This window comes from Mus caroli, unplaced genomic scaffold (genome assembly GCF_978045245.1).
Source record: "Mus caroli unplaced genomic scaffold, Mus_caroli_1 scaffold_14, whole genome shotgun sequence".
Lineage (NCBI taxonomy): Eukaryota > Metazoa > Chordata > Mammalia > Rodentia > Muridae > Mus > Mus caroli.
Genome location: NW_028227269.1, coordinates 70858413 through 70877986, shown reverse-complemented (window position 1 = coordinate 70877986; position 19574 = coordinate 70858413). Strand labels below are relative to the sequence as shown.

Genomic DNA, 19574 nt, shown 5'->3' with positions numbered 1-19574 from the left:
GACTCAGTTTTCTCTACAGGGCTGGCCACTGGGAGTTTGACCATGCTCCAGTGAGTGAGCATACGAGTCATACAAAGTGGACTTGTTTTTCTCTCCTCTCCTCTTCTCTTCTCTTCTCTTCTCTTCTCTTCTCTTCTCTTCTCTTCTCTTCTCTTCTCTTCTCTTCTCTTCTCTTCTCTTCTCTTCTCTTCTCTTCTCTTCTTCCTCTCTTCATCCTTCTCTTCTTCTTCTTTGGGGGGGGGTGAGTCTCAAGGGTTGGAAGTGGACCTGGGAAGACTGGGGAGAGAGTTTGCTTTGGGGTTCATGATGTGAAATTGCCAAAATAATCAGCAAAAACATTATGAAGGAGACACCAGTAAGCACAGGACTCAAAGGCAATCATAAAAAAAAAGAAAGAAAAGCTCACATATGCAAACAGACTAAAATGGGATAAAATACCTAAATCTTACCTAAACCTAAATCTAGAAACTGTGAAAATCTTATAAAGAAACATAAGTGCATATCCTTGTGGCCTAGACTTATTCAACAATTGCTAAGATATGGCCCCCAAAAATTTTAAGCTAAAAAGAAAGGGAAATTTCACATTTATGTCAAAAACAATAAAGTTTTGTGCTACAATGAGCACCATCAAGAAAACTAAAAATTCAGAAAACAGGAGAAAATGGAAAATCATGGATCTTACAAATGATTTGTATCCAGAATATATAACATCTCTGTAATTCAATAATAAGAATATATAACACCTCTTGTAAGTCAATAATAAGAATATATAACATCTCTTGTAATTCAATAATAAAAAGATGACCCAGCTCAAGAACAGGCAGATTCTGCACAGACATTTTGCCAAAGAAAATGTGTAAATGGCTAATGAGCACATGAAAAGATGCTCAACATCCATTGCCAGGGAAAGGCAAGTCAGAGCCACAGCACGGTAGAGTTGTGTTTCATTATTGTCCCATCCCTGTGCTGAGATGTCTGGTGTAAGCAGCGTAAGGAAGGAAGCTTTGTTCTGAGGGTTACTGTCCGTCATGGCAGGGAAGATGTGGCAGCAGGGCAGGGGGTGACTGGCCACATCGTGTCCACAGTCAGGAGGAAGAGACAGAGAGGAATGCATGCCTGTCCTGCTCTCTGCTCTCCACCTTACACAGTCCAAGAGCTCAGCTCATGGAATGGATCACCCACCAACATGCCAGAGGTTTCTTTCCATGATGATTCTAAATACCATTAAGTTGACAATCAAGGTTAACTATGACTACTTCATACCCACTGAAATGGTTGCAATTTTAAAATGAAATATAACATATTATTAAGAATGTGGAGAGATTGCAACCTTCACACACTACCAATGGGTTTGTGTACTTTTGGCGATGTGTAGGGAGTGTTTTTAAGTGCAGTGATGGTAGGGATCAAAATGACACTTTTATTATTATTATTTGATATTAAGAACAAGTGAAAGTCAAGAGCTTCCATGGCACAGGTGCTGTGGTAGTCGAAAATGACTAAAGATCCTTGACACTGGATCAGCAGGGGTTTGTCTAGCATGTCCTCCATTCTTCATCACTGTGTTGGTCATTTCTTGGGGATGAAGATCCAGCAATGTCCACACTTCTTCCAGCAGCCTCCAAGAACTAGACATTAGATGTGTCCAGGTGCTGATCAGTTTCAATAACTATTTCCCATTCTTTTCATTCTTGCTCTCTTGTCAATTCCCTTTTAACTTTAAAAACCTTGACATCAAACATGGTGTCTCAATTTAATAAGCTCTTGGTTCTTGAACAGGAGTGGCTCCTTCTGTTCTCATCCCATTTGTTTCTTTAAAAGATTTAGCTTTATGTTTATGTTTGTGAGTGACAGAGCATGTGTGCAGATGTCCTCAGAGCCCATAAGAGGACGCTAGTCTCCCTATAGCTGGAGTTACACATAAGCAATTAAAAGCCACCTCAAACTGGAAAAAGTCACAATTGATCATCCCTTGTCACCAATGAAGCTTCCAGTACCAGGACTGCGTTACATGTAATTGAGATTTTGGCCAAATGGGTTCCCTGGGAATCCTCAAACAATGTAGACTATCACCAGTATCTCTGTGGTAGGATGAAGCGTCTTTTGGATATGCCCAAGGGTGGTATAGCTGGATCTTGAGGTAGATCGATACCCAATTTTCTGAGAAGGCATATTGATTTCCAATGCGGTCTACACATTTTGCAGCGGATGAGTGCTCCCCCCTCTAATCATCCCCAGCATGAGCTGTCACTTGTATTATTGATCTTCGCCATTCTGATAGGTATAAGATGAAACTTCAAAGTGGTTTTGATTTCTTTTTCCCTGATGACTAATGATGTTGAGCATTTCTTTAAATGTTTCTCAGCCATTTGTATTTCCTCTTTTGCTAATGCTCTGTTTAGGTCTAGACCCTATTTTTCAATTAGGTTATTTGTTACATTGAAATTTGGTTTCTTGAATTCTTTATATATTTTGGATATTAGTCCTCTATCAGATTTGAAGCTGGTGAAAATTATTTTCAATTCTGTAGGCTTCTATGTGGCCCAAGTGATGGTGTCCTTTGCCATGTAGAAGCTTTTCAGTTTTATGAGATACCACTTATTAAATATTGATATTAGTGCCTGTACTAATGATGTTTGTCCAGAAAGTCTTTCCCTGTTCAATCTTTCTCTTGTATCAGGTTCAGTATATGCTTTTATGTTGAGGTCTTCCATCTATTTGGAGTTGAATTTTGTGCAGGGTGAGAAGTACGAGTCTACTTGGCTGCCTCTACATGAAGCCATCCAGTTTGACAGGCACCATTTTTTGGAGATGCTGCCCTTCTTACACTATGTGTTTCTGGCTTCATAAAATTCATGTGTCTAGAGGTGTGTGGATTTATGTCTGGGTCTTCAATTCGATTATATTGATTTTATGTCTGTTTTTGTGCCAATACCAATGCTGTTTTTGTTACTATAGCTCTGTAGTACAATTTGAAGTCAAGGATGGTAACACCTTCAGCAGTTCTTTTGCTATTCAGGATTGTTTTAGATATACTGCTTCTTTGTGTTTCTGTGTGAAGCTGAAAATTGTCCTTTCAAGGTCTATGAAGAACTGTGTTGGAATTTTTATGGGGATTCCATTGAATCAACAGATTGCTTTTGATAAGATGGCCATTTTTACTATATTAATCCTTCCAATACATGAGTATAAGAGGTTTTTTTTTTCCTGATATGTTCCTCAATTTCTATCTTTAGAGACTTGAAATTTTTATCATATATGTCTTTTTGCTTGCTTGGTTAGAATTACCTAAGATATTTTATATTATTTGAGGCTATTGTGAAAGGTATTGTTGCACTTCTTTCTTGATCTCTTTGACATTTGAATATAGGTTGTCTACTGATCTTTGTGAGTTAGGTTTTTTCTAGATACTTTGTTGAAAGTGTTTATCAGCTGTAGGAATTTCTTGGTGGAAGTTTTAGGATTACTTATGTCTACTATCATATTATCTGCAAATAAATAGACTTTGACTTCTTCCTTTTCAATTTGTATCCCCTTGATCTCATCAGTTGTCTTATTGGTCTAGCTAAAATTTCAAGTACTATTGAGTAGGTATGGGGAGAATAAACAACCTTGTCTTCTTCTTCCTGATTTTAGAATTGCTTTGAGTTTCTCTCCATTTAAGTTGGCTGTGGATTTGCTGTCAACTGTCTTTATTTTGTGAAGTATGTCCCTTGTATCCCTGATCTCACAAGGACTTTTGTCATGAATGCTGCTGGATTTTGTCAAAGAACTGTAGTTTTGTATGTTTGGTTGTTTTGTTTCTGCTTGTGTTTGCTTGGTTGTTTTTTTTTTTTTTTTGCATCTAATGAGATGATCATGTGCTTGCTTGCTTTCAGTTTGTTTGTATGGTGGAGTACATTTATCAACTTACATATGTTGAACTATCCTTTCATCTCTGGGATGAAGCCTACTTGATCATGGTAGATGATCTCTTTGATGTATTCTTGGATTCATTTTGCAAGTATTTTATTGAGAATTTTTGCACACATCTATGTTCATAAGAGAAATTAGTCTGTATTTTTTAATTGATCCTTCATGTAGTCTGAGTACCAGAGAAACTGTTGTGAGTATTTCTATGCTCTAACTGCCTTTAGCTCTGGGAACTGACCACACTACCAGCCCCCTCCCAGCTTCCCTTGAATCCATAGATTAAAGACACACACTGTTGCTCCTTCTCAGCTTGCCTTCTGGGCACAATTGCTGGTACTACTATCTTCCACCTAGAAAAACCTGCCCTTATCAGTTTCTTATCTCAGCCTCTCCCACCTGCCCTAAACTTCAGTTGCTAAACTCCCCTGATCACCTGCTTGTAGGAGTGACCTGTATAGCCACTGCATTTTGAGATCTCACATGGCTTCCTGGTTCTCCTCTCTCTAACACATGGCTGCCTCCAGGGACCAGGAAGTCCTGCCTCTACCTTCTGCCCAGTAATTGGCCCATGGCTTTCTTTACTGACAGATCAAGAACCAATTGGGGAACAGGACCTTAGCATCAGAACTGCTCACTACAGGCAATTATGGCCTCACAAAATAAATTGATCAGTGTTTCTATTTTGCAAAACAATTTGGTAAGTATTGATGTTAATACTTCTTTGAAAATCTGGTAGAATTCTATGCACTTAATCCATCTAGTCCTGGGGTTTTTTTGGTTTTAAGACTTAATAATTGCTTCTATTTCACTAAGAGTTAGAGGTATAAATTCAAGAAAATTATCCATTTCTTTTAGATATTTCAATTTTGTAAAGGTTTTTAAAGGATGTCCTTATTATCCTCTGCATTTCCTTGTCTGTTGCTATGTCCTCCTTTTTGTTTCTAATTTTGTTAAATTGGAAATTTATTCTGTCTTTAAGTTAATTTGGAAAGGGTCCTTCAATCTTATTGATTTTTTTTTTTTTTTTTTTTGAAGAACCAACTCTTTGTTTCATTGATTCTTATAGCTGGACTTTTTGTGGACCTGCCACAGCAAGTATAAATACTGGCATGGAGGCTCTGTTATAGTGTAAAGCTTAGGCCTTTTGCTGGGGCAGTCTCCAGCTAGCTCATCTAACTTAACTGGACAGTTCTTGTCTATGACCTGCCACGTGGCTAGCTGTGTACCTCTCTATTCTGCTGCAGTCCTTGTCTGTTATGCTTCATACCCCTCTCAAATCTCTTGTGTCTGTTTTCCTCCCCTTTGCCACTCTCTCTGCCCAGAAGCCCTGCCCTCCTCCTTCCTGCTCCCCCAATGGCCATCAGCTCTTTAGTGCAACCTCAACAGTGAGACAACCTCTGATACAATTCTAGATTGCCTTTAGCCAGATGAGGAAGGACAGATATTTACAAAATAGAAAACCCCAATGATGGGCCATAGACAGGACAGTACCAAAATCCGGCCAACACTTAGTTCTCTGCTGGTACAGAATTAACAACTGAAAATACAGAGACACAGCTTCATACTATGTAAAGAAAAGTTACCCCAATGTTTTATATTGCTCTTTTGGTTTCTATCTTATTGGTTTCAGTCTAGAGTTTGATTATTTCTTGCCATCTACTGCTAGTGGGTGTGATGTCTTTTTGCTATAAAGTTTTTAGAAATGTTATTTAAAATAACTCCAATGTGGAAATGACCTAAGCTATCTGAGTGGTGAATGAGGAGACAGAGGCATGCACACATCTCTGTATTTTGCTCATCAGTAAGAAGGGAATGAAATATGGATGTGCCACGCATGAGTGAACACAAAAAAATGTCATGAAAAGAACAAAAAGCAGGCACAAAAGGCCACATGTTGCCTGATTCTGTTTATATGAAAAGCTCAGAATAAGTGAATCTAGGAAACAGAGACTAGTTGATAATTGCCTGGGACTGATAGTGGTGTCAGGTAGGGTGGGGAATGGCTGCTAATGCGTATGGAGCTTGTATATGGGCTGATGAACTATTTTACATTGCTGTGGTGATGGCTATAAAATTCTATGGAGACTCTAAAAAGCACTGAATCATATGCCGAAGTATTTGTTTTAGTGAGTTAAATCTCTATAAAACAGAACCAAACAGACGAGTTACTATGAGGCTCATAGAAAACCTGATTTACTAACTAATAAAATAATTTAACAAGTAAAATCAGTATTAGAAAGTATATATTTTTCATGCAACTAGAAATAAAAGCATATGTGTAAATATTAAACGAGCTCTATATGAGTATATACATTATAAAGAATGAAGAATCAGTTAAAGGCAGCTCACCTCTGTCAGGTGTATTCTGGCAGCTTCTTAAGCTCAGCATGCCTTAAAAATTCTTTTATTATCTTCAGAGCATGGAAAAAAAAAAGAGCCCTCCAATTTCACATTCTTGCTCAAAGGACTGTTTTACAACTTGGGTAAGTAAAAATATACCGAAAATGTGACAAAACATTCTTTGAAGCATTGTCTGTGCATAATAACTCAGAAAATGGATATAACCTGGATCTATCATCTGATGAGTGGTCATAAATTAAGATATATCCCTATAATGGAGTGATATTAACCAATGACAGAGAAATGAAATGCGGACTTGGTACTTCAAAGATGGCCCCTTTGTCACTGTGGTAAGTAAAAGGAACTTTATGTTTTTGTGTACGTGTACTAATTAAGAGTAAAGCTAGATTTGATGGGAAGCGATCTGCTCTCCTCGTCTGATTCCTACTGGAGGCCACTAGCAGCATCCTTGTTTCCTCCCTTTGGGCGTCAGATGAAATATACCAGCAGCCATTCCCCTCCATGCTCGTTCCAAAAGTGTGGTGAATCTCCTGAATGCTGGGATTCTCTCCTGGACATCCTTATAGCATCAACCTAAATATTGTCTCACTGCAGTATTAAATGGAGAATACTTTCCATAGCAAATCCAGTAGCTTCTACAACATCCAAAATTGAAAAGCACACTGCAAAAATAATCTGGATGTTTACCGAGACAAATTGGATGCTGAGTCAGTACAATTCACAATAGTTTTTGATGTATTGCAACAGTAAGACTCATGTGAGACGACCTCACTAAGTCAATGATGGTGACTCCACCATTGCATCTGCTTCTCAGAGGACTTTAAAGTGGCCGGTAACGTGGGTGATTCTGGGCATAAGTATAAACAGAGAAGGAAATACATGGCCACCATTGCCTTCCCTTGCCTAGCTGTAGCTATGTTTAATTTTTCTAGAACTCCCTCCTATAGAATATGAATTTGGCCCATAATACTTTCTCTGCACAGCATTCTAAATGTTCATCATATATTAACCAGTGGATCCTGTCGTCCACTTCTGAAACAATCTATTTCATGTTGGTGTGTGTGTGTGTGTTTGAATGTTTTTTTTTGAAACTTGAAATGTTTCTTTCCCTGTAGATAACTTAGATAATTTCACACGTTGAGCCTGTAAGTGAAGATAATTGTGAAGGTTGCTCGACTGAAACACGATGCACACACTTTTTTTTAATTTGAATAATTTTTTCAGTATTTTTATTAGATAATTTCTTTATTTACATTTCAAATTTTATCCCCTTTCCCCATTTCCCTTCCAACCCCCCCAAGCCCCCCCCACCTGCTCACTAACCCAACCCCTCCTGCTCCCCTGTCCTGGGATTCCCCTACACTGGGGCATCAAGCCTTCACAAGGCCAAGGGCCTCTCTCTCATTGATGTCCCACAAGGATATCCTCTGCTACATATGCAGCTGGAGCCATAAGTCCCTCCTGTGTAATCGTTGGTTGGTGGCTTACTCCCTGGGAGCTCTGGGGGTACTGTTTGGTTCATATTGTTGTTTCTCCTTTGGGCCTGCAAACCCCTTCAGCTCCCTAGGTCCTTTCTCTAACTCCACCATTGGGGACCATGTGCTCAGTCCAATGCATGGCTGTGAGCATCTATTTCTGTATTTGTCAGGCACTGGCAGAGCCTCTTTGGAGAGAGCTATATCATGGTCTTGTAAGCCATCTCTTGTTGGCTTCCACAATATTGTATAGTTTTGGTGTTTTATTTGGGATGGATCCCCAGGTGGGGCAGTCTCTGGCTGGTCATTCCTTCAGTCTCTGCACCACACTTTTTTCTCTGTAACTCCTTCCATGGGTATTTTGTTCCCCATTCTGAGAAGCTGGATTCTTCTTCTAAGGACCAAAGTATCCACACTGTGGTCATACTTCTTCTTGAGCTTATTGTGGTCTGTGAATTGTATCTTGGTTATTCCAAATTTCTGGTCTGATATCCACTTATAAGTGAGTGTACTTCATGCATGTTCTTTTGTAATTGGATTACCTTAATCAGGATGATATTTTCTTTTTTAAAAATATTTTTATTAGGTATTTTCCTCATTTACATTTCCAATGCTATCCAAAAAGTCCCCAATACACTCCCCCCCACTCCCCTACCCACCCACTCCCACTTTTTGGCCCTGGCGTTCCCCTGTATTGGGGCATAGAAAGTTTGCAAGTCCAATGGGCCTCTCTTTCTAGTGATGGCCGACTAGGCCATCTTTTGATACATATGCAGCTAGAGTCAAGAGCTCTGGGGTACTGGTTAGTTCATAATGTTGTTCCACCTATAGGGTTGCAGATCCCTTTAGCTCCTTGGGTACTTTCTCTAGCTCCTCCAATGGGGGCCCTGTGATCCATCCAATAGCTGACTGTGAGCATCCACTTCTGTGTTTGCTAGGCCCCGGCATTGTCTCACAAGAGACAGCTATATCTGGGTTCTTTCAGCAAAATCTTGCTAGTGTATGCAATGGTGTCAGCCTTTGGAAGCTGATTATGGGGTGGATCCCTGGATATGGCAGTCTTTAGATGGTCCATCCTTTCGTCACTGCTCCAATCTCTGTAACTCCTTCCATGGGTGTTTTGTTCCCAATTCTAAGAAGGGGCACAGTGTCCACACTTTGGTCTTTGTTCTTCTTGAGTTTCGTGCGTTTAACAAGTTGTATCTTATATCTTGGGTATCCTAAGTTTTTGGGCTAATATCCACTTATCAGTGAGTACATATTGTGTGAGTTCCTTTGTGATTGTGTTACCTCACTCAGGATGATGCCCTCCCGGTCCATCCATTTGCCTAGGAATTTCATAAATTTATTCCTTTTAATAGCTGAGTAGTACTCCATTGTGTAAATGTACCACATTTTCTGAATCCATTCCTCTGTTGAGGGATATCTGGGTTCTTTCCAGCTTCTGGCTATTATAAATAAGGCTGGTATGAACATAGTGGAGCATGTGTCCTTCTTACCGGTTGGAACATCTTCTGGATATATGCCCAGGAGAGGTATTGCGGGATCCTCTGGTAGTAATATGTCCAATTTTCTGAGGAACCACCAGACTGATTTCCAGAGTGGTTGTACAAGCTTGCAATCCCACCAACAATGGAGGAGTGTTCCTCTTTCTCCACATCCTCGCCAGCATTTGCTGTCACCTGAATTTTTGATCTTAGCCATTCTGACTGGTGTGAGGTGGAATCTCAGGGTTGTTTTGATTTGCATTTCCCTGATGATTAAGGATGTTGAACATTTTTTCAGGGATGCACACACTTTTAAAGAATCTGTTTCCCTCTGTCTCTCTGTCTTGCTGTCTCTATCACATTGGGGATCGATCCCAGAGCCTCACACACCCTAGCTCAGTTCTATACTACTGAGACACAACACAAGCACACCACATGTCTTTTCAGAATAATTTATCAAAATCAAATTGTCTTTTTCCTATAACAAATAAAACATAAATAGACTTAACTGGTTATTTTCTCTACATATTCTTAAGTGAGAGTATTGATTGGTAGCTGATGAAATGGGTCATATCTATTTAATGGTGAACATTAGAGTCATAGCCCTGTATCTACTTAATCATAAGGATACAAAGGGGTTTGGAGTTAGTCAGGTTTGATTCTATTCTTTAGTGTTTTTCAGAGAAACAAATTATATGTTCTCCTTATCATAGTGCCTCAAATTCAGTATTCCTTAATAGCCATGTGAATATATCATTTGAGCTTCCAGTGTTCTTGGCATATTAATAATGAAACTGTAAGAAAGTTCCTACCTGGCATTCTCGATACATTATGGCATTCTAAACAAAGTGCCTATTGTGTTATGTTAAAAAAAAGCTATAATGATTCAGGATAACCAAGAATTTGTTATTATAGAGGGAGATAATTTTTATAGCTTTATTAGAATAACTGGTACACATTGAATTGCACACATACACATGATGACTTGATTTTTGTCCCATGCATACAACTGTGATGACATCATCACTATGAAGATAATAAACATATTTCATAGAAAACAATTTTTTCAAAGGTGTAGTGGTGTGTGTGTGTGTGTATTGGAGTTGCAGGCAAGTGTGAGCTGTCAGGTCTGGTCCCCCGGAAAAGCAGCAATCACTCTTAAACACTAAGCTGTCTCAGGACTCAGGAATTAATTTTTAATACATCAATCTGTAATATTTTGGTGACTGTAAGATTACACACATTTTCCTCCAATTTATTGCTATCTTTTGAGCATTGTTGTACTAGTAGAACAAACGATTACACTGAATAAAAAAATTTCTATTTTCATCATTTTTAGGAGTACCCAGATGTTGATGACTCTGGCCTTTGAATTTACAGATAGTTGTGATGCTCCTGGTGTGCAAATGGTAGCTGAGAACCCTACACAACCACTCTGCATGCAATGGCACAGTTGCCTTCCACTTTTTTTGAGTAGGACTAACAGATAACTGTACTTATCTACTCTGATGTTAGACTTGAGCCAAGACTTAAAGGAAAGGCACACATCATTTTACAGTTCAGGAACTGGTAAGACGGCTTGTTTGAAAAGATAAATAGGTCTAAATAGGTCTAAATATGGGAATAGCACATGTAGGTGAGTCGCCTTCACTCTTCAGTAAGTATCAGAGAGCACAGTAAAGGGGTGGGGAGGGGGAACAAGAAGTTCCTATGATGTCCACTTCTCAAAACAGACTTGCCCAACACAGCCTGTCATTTATATGGCTTTTGACTTTACTGTTTCCAAAGAGAAGCACAGCCATTTGTTGTTGCTTTTGCTGTCGTCGTTGTTGTTGTTTAATGCCTGGTAGCATCGTGTTTGCTCTCAATGCTACTTGGGACAGGTCTGGCAAGCATTTTTGTGGAGTTCCATCTGAGGGCCCATTCCCATACTGTTTTGTTATTGTTTGTTTGGGCCGGTTCTGGAAACTTCAGGATGAAGGATTTAACCTCCAGGTTGCAGATCACCAGGTCAAGGCTCAGGCCAGTGTCCTTTATGCAACTAACCCTCAGAACGGTTGTTCTGAGATTCGCTTTCTATCCTAGAGTCCTAGGACTCCAGTCTGGTTTTAACTTCTTGTCTAGTCAAGCTGCAGCCGGTACCTGCTGGTCCTCTCTGTGTATTCTTCCCCAGATAAAGAGTAAAACCAGTGGGTTTGGCACATTCCCTAATCAGAGGCTGCCATTAGCAGGCCCGGGGCTGACGTGCATTAGGGAGGACTCGGACCAAGCAGGCCATTTTCACCTGCGTAATAACAGGCTTGGGAGTAGCGAAGCAGCGCAGGCACAGCAAGCTGCCTCTGGAGCAGGGGAGGAGCGCGGGCGGCAGCCGCCCCGGGGCCCCGGAGGAAGAGGAGGGGGAGAAGGAGGAGCCGAAGCGCCCAGAACAGCAGCCGCGGCTCGGCCCGAGTTGCAGCAAAAGCAGCGACGGTGGCGCGGAGACTCTGCAGCCTTCTGGAGCCCGGAGTCCCGGTAGGGACAGCAGCACGGAGCGTCCGCGTCCCTAGCCACCGCACCCCGGCCTTGCCAAGCTACAGTAGCCCAGCCTGGGGCACAGCCAGCCATGGCCGCACCGCCGGATCTGCAAGATGAGCCGCTGTCTCTGGGTAGCCCCGGGTCCCAGTGGTTCGGGGGCCGGGGGGATGGGGAAGACGAAGAGACGGCAGTGATGGGGGCCAGGCCAGAGCAGCAGGATGGGGAGCCCGCCTGGGGGTCGGGCACTGGAGCTGGGGTAGCGTCGTCGCGGGAACTGTGCTCCGGCCCCGCCCGGTCGCCTCCCGTCGCCATGGAAACTGCATCCACAGGTAAGCCGGCCCGCACCGCGACCCCGCAAATGGAGGCCGGGACCGTGTTTCTTGTGGGTCCCCTAGTCCACAGCTTTTCTCTGCGTCTTCCTGGCCTGTCTACCTGGAGGTAGGGGTTCGCTCCTGGCGACTGTAAATATTAGCGGACTGGTGGAAAACAGCAGGGTGCTGCCAGCGGCTAGGAGGAAGAAGGCTGTTGGTCCAGTAATTTCATTTTTACTCTTTTTTTCAGCCTTAGACATTGTCCTCGTTGGCAAGCCTGGCTTCTGTTGCGCCCCGGAACAAGTTTTCTCTTCTCGTCAGGGGTCTCAGGGCAGCAGGGCGGGGAGTGACAGGTTGTGATGTTTTTCTGGGGCGTGTTTGCGCTCAGCGTGCTCCACGGGCGACAGCAGAGGTAGACAACTAACTGATCAGCGGGCGGGCCCACCGCCTCAGGACCCTCCCGCTGGGTTTAGGGCACCGGAGTACCGCAGAGACTTTGTGTTCCCTTTCTCTTCCCTCAAAGAATCACCACACCCTACTCCTTTCCAGTTTTCCTCCAGCTCAGCTCTTTCTCCCGCGCAGAAAACAAACCCCCAAGAGTCCCAAGCTGAATTCCGGAGGGACAGCATTGTTGGGAGGGTTGGAAGTTGTAGCCTTCCTTCTTTATTTCCTAGCCGCTCTTTTCTGAATCTATCAGAGTATTGAAACTTGAAACCCCTAAAATGTGAAGGTCTTAGCAGCTGCAGATTGGAATGCTGGGACTGTGGCCAGTGGTCCAGCCTCAGTTTACCCAGCAGTCTGAACTCATCTTTGCGTTTTGAAAAATTGTCAGTGATTGGGCCTCTCTTTCCCCCTGACTTGCCCTTCGCTCCAAATCCTTACCTGGTGGAATCAACCCTAGGGCCATGGCTCCTCCTGACTGTTTGAAGCTAGAGACAGGCGCCGCGGGGGAGGGGCGGCTACCTGGTTATCGCTGTTTTCAGAAGGAATACTGTAGGGGGTGTTGTGTTGTGCTGTTGTCTGAGAGAGAGGCTCTGCTGTGCTGGAGTGGGAGTTGTGTAGTTTGGGTAATGTAGTGTGAGGCCTGGGGAGTGGGTGTTCCTGGAGGAGGCGATGAGGGTGGGACTGGCGTATGTGTTCCTGGCAGCTGATTTAGGGAAACCCCTTTCTTAAGCCACCCCCTCTCGAGGGTTATATGGAGTGCCTCGGGTTGCCTAAACTCTGCTCTAGAACAAACATGGTTTAAGCCAGGAAAGGAGATTTGGAGAATGTGTTGAATAATGGGAAGAGAAGTGGGGACCAAGAAATAAAAAGAGAAGCAAGCCAAAGAAGGAAGGGCAGGGCAGGAGGGGGAGGGGATAGAAGAGGTTGGGGCAGGGAGGGGGAGGGAGGAAGGGAAAAACTAAATGTGAAAAGACCCAAAGGTTGACAGCCCTATTTGTCATATATTGTTATGGGTTATAGGATTTAAACAGAATAATAGATTCCTGGTCGCTCTTAGAACTTCTTGCGTCCAAATGAAAAGAAATGAAAACAACTGCAAAAGCAAACAGCAAACGATAACCTAAAGCTTATGCAATATAATGTTTTGATAGTGTGTATTATGGAATAATTAAATCAAGCTGTGATCATTTCTTTTTAATGGTGAAAACATTTACAAATCTACTCTACCAGTTAGACAGATGAAATGTCCTGGTACTAGATGAAATAGCATCTTCCACATTTAGCATCTTTATTATGAAGATATTTTGTATTGTCAAACAATTTAGGGGTTTCCTTTCCTGAGCATTAAATTAACTAATAAAACCAAACAAGGTTCTAAGTTTGGGTGGGTACATATTTGTATGGAAATGCTTTCGTTGATTATTGTCCAGGAAAGGATTTCTCATATGGTTGTTGTCTGGCTTGTATTTTAAATTTCCAAAGTCTACTTCATAGACAAGATAGGCTGGTGTATATGATATGGGTGTTGGAAATGGCAGCCAAGTAAATAGACATTTATTGAAAAATTCCAATAAAAGCAGGACCAATCTCCTTATATGCTATTTTTGCAGGGTTTTTTTTTTTTTTTCAGTGTAAGAAAAAAACCAAATTAGTGTACTGGTCACAAAACGTGGGGGATGACCGTGGAGCACCTTGCTTGACTTTGCAGTTTTATATTTTGCTTTATAAATAGAAACCAGTTTTCCTGATGTTCTTGAGGCTGTGAAGCCTGAGCTTAAGGCATCCCAGAGTGTGTGTTTGCAGTGGCTCTGCCTCCGGGCCTCCAGGCGTTTTCTCACTGTGTCCTCCAAGCAGAAGAAGGCTACTTTGTTATTACTATTATTATTATTATTATTATTTATCTTTTGAAAGAACACTTGAGGCCTCAATTTCAATGGAGACAAAACTTAAGACTTTAAGCAGGAAGCGGATAAACAGGAGGCTTCATTTTCACATACAGACAGATATGGGTGTTTTAAAACTTTTTTTTTCCTGAAAATGAACCATTGATCATGCCATCTGGCCAGAAATTCTGTTATTTATTTTTATATACTGATGGTAATTAAAGTCCCCCAAGAAATAGTTTAAAAAATATTCTCAGTCAACTCCCAGAATATGTATCTATGTATATATGTATGTTTGTATGTATGCATGTATGTGTGTTTGTGTGTGTCTGTATCAACACCATTCAAACAAGCTATAAGGACCTGTTACACTGAATGGATTTTCAGCTATCCTCACTGCTTCTGACACTTGTGTAGGATGGAAAATTCCCAACAATAACAAAAAAATAACAGTTTCTTCTTGCACTATAATCTTTCACATCTAAAATTGCTAGTGGGCATGTGCAACGATGGCTTTGGCCAAGGAACAGTCAGAGTACCATGTGGAAGCTGCAGAGTGAGAGTGTCAGGGCTGCTAACTGAGGAGGCATTGCCAGCTTCTCATAGTTTTATACAAAGGACGCTAAGAGCAACTGCTCTCTCTCTCTCTCTCTCTCTCTCTCTCTCTCTCTCTCTCTCCCCCACCCCCACGGTCAGTTATTTTATTCCTGGGAACTAGTCAAAAGGAGCACACAAAAACAAAAGGAGAGAAGAATAGCCTTTTGTTTACAGAAAATTTTTTTTAAAAAAAGAACCTTTGAACAAATTGAAATGGTAAGATGTTAACTCATCGCCTGCTTTGGGAATTCACTTGTTGGCGGCATGGGCAGCCATGTGGAAGACAGAATAGGAACCGGCCAGGAGAACCAGGTCAGAATGGACTGCCTCAGCTGCACCTTTCTCTGGATCAATTTGACATAATTTTGTAAATAATTGCAAAAAGAAAAGGAAAAGTTCTTTGATATAGATTCCTGGGACTATGAAGTTGAAAATTACATTTTTAAGAAGCCAAATGTAATACTTCTGTTTCCATCTATCCTGATTTAAATTACATGGAGGATATTATATATACCCCATCTAGGAAACTACACTGCTCTTCCAGTCGTTGTTTTTGGAAACTGAGTAGACTGTATTCACTGTTGTATGTGTTTGATAGGTGTGAGTGTATTTGTGTGTGTGTTAATGCTTTCTGGCACTACCCTTCAAAAGGCATAAGTTCTAATCTCTCTTTCATATTTTGAGAAAGTCACAGTGATATTGAAACAAAAAGTGGCACTACCCCTTGCTTCTGCAGTCTGTAGAAAGAGTAAAATAGTCTGGAAACATAATGCAATGTATTTCTTTAGATACAGCCTCTGGATACAGTCTAGCCCAGTGGTTCTCAGCCTTCCTAGTGCTGCAGCCCTTCAATACAGTTCCTCATGTTGTGATAACCCCCAACCATAGGATTATTTTTGTTGCTATTTCATAACTGATATTTTGCTACTGTTATGAATTGTGATGTAAATATCTGATATGCAGGGTTGTTCGACCTTCTAAGGGGTCATAACCCACAGGTTGAAAACTGCTGATCTAACAGTTAAATATGGTATACATCTCTGAATACAAAGGGTCGGTTACATTAACACATAGCTACACTTTAAAAACACATTGAAAATGGATATGATCAGGACTTTCTGGATGTTTTTGAAGTCACCAGTCTGGAAACTCACTTTGCTCCTCCCCGCCCCTCCATCTCCCCCCACCCACCAATAGACCTGTTTCTGTTCTTTTTCTAGGTTGCATATGAACTTCTAGTACTGAGGTTTTGGAGGCAAGGTATTGATTGCCCATTTTACTGTCCATCCTAGGTAGCACGGATTATTAAATTTTTTATCCGTAAACTGAGAAACTGCTCAGTGCACCCTGGTGCACAGTTACCACATGCCCTCGCTGGTCACAGGACAAGGACTCCTAGAAAACATGCCCTGTTGTCTCACATGCATGTTCAGTTTAGGCAAACTCTCCCTTTGTGTCAGTTCTTATTTTTCTCATTCTCAGATCTTTCCTGGAGCTTGACTGGAAGGCCACCGCCATTATCCCGAGTCACAGGAGCGAGGGCATGAGTTAGCTCTCTGAGGTCAGCACAAGACACATAAACATGAGTGCAGCTTGCTCTGCATATATAGCTATGGGAAATAAATCCATTTCGCTTTCACTCTCTGTCTTGTTCTGCCCTTCTTCAAAGAAATAATTCTGTTAAGTTGTACTCCAGGATCTTCAATTTCATTTATTATGGTTTGGTTTACATATGTTTATTATTTTTGAGATTATAATTTAATTGTGACAGTTCTCCCTTCCCTTTTCTTCCTCCAAACCCTCTCATATATTTCTCTTTTCTATCCTTCAAATTCATGGCCTCCTTTTTCACTAATTGTTATTTCATGGATATGCACACATGCACATATATATTTCAAATCTCTCTTTCTCTCTCTCTCTATATATATATGTACATATATATGTATATGGAATATGTGTATATAATTGAAATATATATTCCAAATATCTCTCTCCGTCTCTGTCCGTCTCTCTCTCTCTCTCTCTCTCTCTCTCTCTCTCTCTCCCTCTCTCTCTCTCTCTCTCTCTCTCTCTCTATATATATATATATATATATATATATATATATATATATATAATATAACTTGCTCATTCCATATAAATGCCACTTGTATGCTACATGATTTCAGGGTTGACGATTTGGGACTGGACAAGTAGTTGTTGTGATCTTCGCTGGAGAATAAGATCTCTCCTGTCTCCAGCTTTCCTCAGTTGCCTACAGTTTTGCTTACAGTTGAGACCACGTGGGCTTTTCTCTATTCAGGCGTGTTCACTGGTTCATCACTGTTCCACCCACATTTGGGCAGCCATGTTGATGAGAACTATGGGGTGTAAATTGTCATATTACTAGGAGACATGGTCTTGCAGAAATCTCCCTGATCCTCTGGTTCTTACAATCTTTCCACTCCTTCTGCAATGTTCCCTGAGACTTAAGTGTGGGAGTGTTTTGGGAATGTATCCATTGGGGCTGGGGGCTCCAGAAGTATATAATTTGATGGGCTCTGTAGTGGTCTCTGTTTGTTGCAAAGAGAAGTTTTCTTGATGAGGGGTGAAGACTATACTCATCTGTGGGTATCCGGACAAATGTTTGTAGGTTGTTGTTAGGGAATAGGTGGTTGTTCATTCCCCAATAACCATGATTTCACTAGCACTGAATAGTTACATAGGTTTCTCGTCTCATGATCTCCCTCCTGTTGAGTGGATTTTAAGTATAACTGAAGAGATGTTGGCTACTGCTAAGATCCATGTGCCACAGCTCTCCCTCAGGGTTATAATGCCATGCTGGGCCACTGAGGCTCATCAGTGTCATAGCTGGGCAGGGCTGTTGGTTCTCTCTGCCTTTTGGAAACATGCACAGTGCCTTACGATTCTATAATTAAATTTCAGTAGTGACCAAGGAAGCTTAGAGAAATATGCTGGAGAACTCAGAGGGCAAAGAAGACAGAGGGCATGTTTTCAGGAGCCTAATATATCAATACGTGAACACTCTTCACTGAAGTCACCATAGAGAACATGGTAAAAAAAAAAAAAAAGACAACAAGAAAAAAAACAGTTGGGTGTTTGTTTCTTTAAATACTATTTGAGGTTGAAGAGAAGAATGAGAAGAAGATCATGAACTAGAGAGCTTACTGTTTGTCAGGATGCCGTAATGCTAGTGTGGGAGAAAAGAGAGGAAAAAGCTTCCCACTTCATGGTTGCCTTGCGTGATACAAATGGGCAGACTGGGAATGTTCAAGCACACGGGGAGGTGGGAACTCACCATAAGTCAGATCCCTTGTTGTGGCTGTGATGAGGGCCGTCCTCAGCTCACCCTACCTATAGCTCGAGGCGATGGATGGGCAGTTTCAACATTACTCCAAGTATCTTTGGAGAAGATGAGTAAGTCCTGAGCGTTAAAATGGATACTTTCTCAAAGACAGAAGAACAACACAATCCATTCTCAAATCCTGAACGGCAAAATCTTTAATTCTGGCCAAGAGTTGAAGCTAATAATGCATTTTATAGAAAATATAAATGGTTTCAAAACAAGGATGGTGTTAATCTCCAGAAATTCAAGACTCACTAAGATACAGACCACACAATATAATTGTTCTCTTTTCAGACTTACCATCTGAATTATCATCTCTTTTTGGAATTACCATTATATACACAGCACTGATTATATCCAAGAACTCAACTTGTAAAAGGTATAGAAAGTATGTTCTTTAATGGCACAAATCTTATTGTTTTAAAGGATGGCTGATATGCCACAGGGTAGCATTAGGAGAAAAAATATATTTTAGTGTTTACTCAAAAGCAGCAAGATGAACTCTTCTTAACAACTCTTTTGCCTTAATTTAAATTTTTGTATAGCAGGAAAATGTGTGTTAGACAGTCTTATAATTTAACAGAGAAAAACAAAGTTTATTCCTTATTTACTTTTTAATAAGATAGTATTTGATTCACAATTCTACTATGGTTTAGTGAATCCCTGATATATACCAGGTGTTGTGTAGGCATTGGGATATGGTAGGGGGAAAAGAATCTGTTTTCCTGAAAGTATATTTTGGGGGCCTCGGGTTGGGGAGGAGAGGGAGGAGACTGCAACCAGAAAGGACGCCCAAGAGGGATATAAAGCACCATGGAGAAGCCCAAACTGAGAAGTAGGAGCCAGAGGGATGGCTAGAGAGATTTCTTTGATAAGGTGGCACCGAACAAACTTGCAGGAGAGGAGAGGCCCAAGAGTTCATTTCAGACATTGGGCACAAGCTACCGTGAGTATTGCTGGAACATTCAGACAGCACCAAGAAGAACAGTGAAGCGAACCTGGGAAGAACAGTAGACAAGCAAAGGCTGAAAGGCAAGATCGGGTCCTTTTAGCCCATGTCGCCCCTTTGGCTATTTAACTCTGAGTGAAAAGGTCAAAGGTCTTTACCCCTAGCAGGGGACCAATTTTATGCAGCTTACTTTGCTCGTCAGGTCGAGAATCCAACACAGGAATGATGGTGGTAGATTTGGAGGAGGAATGAGCAGTTAGTAGGTCATGATGGCATGAACCAGAGAGATTACCTT

The 19574-nt window shown here is 41.3% G+C and overlaps 1 protein-coding gene across 1 annotated transcript in view; it reads left to right on the top strand.

Moving 5' to 3' along the window:
- The first annotated feature begins 11592 nt into the window (after positions 1 to 11592).
- The window catches only part of Rtn1 (reticulon 1), a 202965-nt gene continuing 194983 nt past the window's right edge, over positions 11593 to 19574 (top strand). Inside the window, exon 1 of the mRNA XM_029484872.2 lies at positions 11593 to 12078. Coding sequence (XP_029340732.1) covers positions 11838 to 12078 — 241 coding nt within the window. The 5' untranslated portion in view covers positions 11593 to 11837. The remainder of the gene's footprint in view (positions 12079 to 19574) is intronic.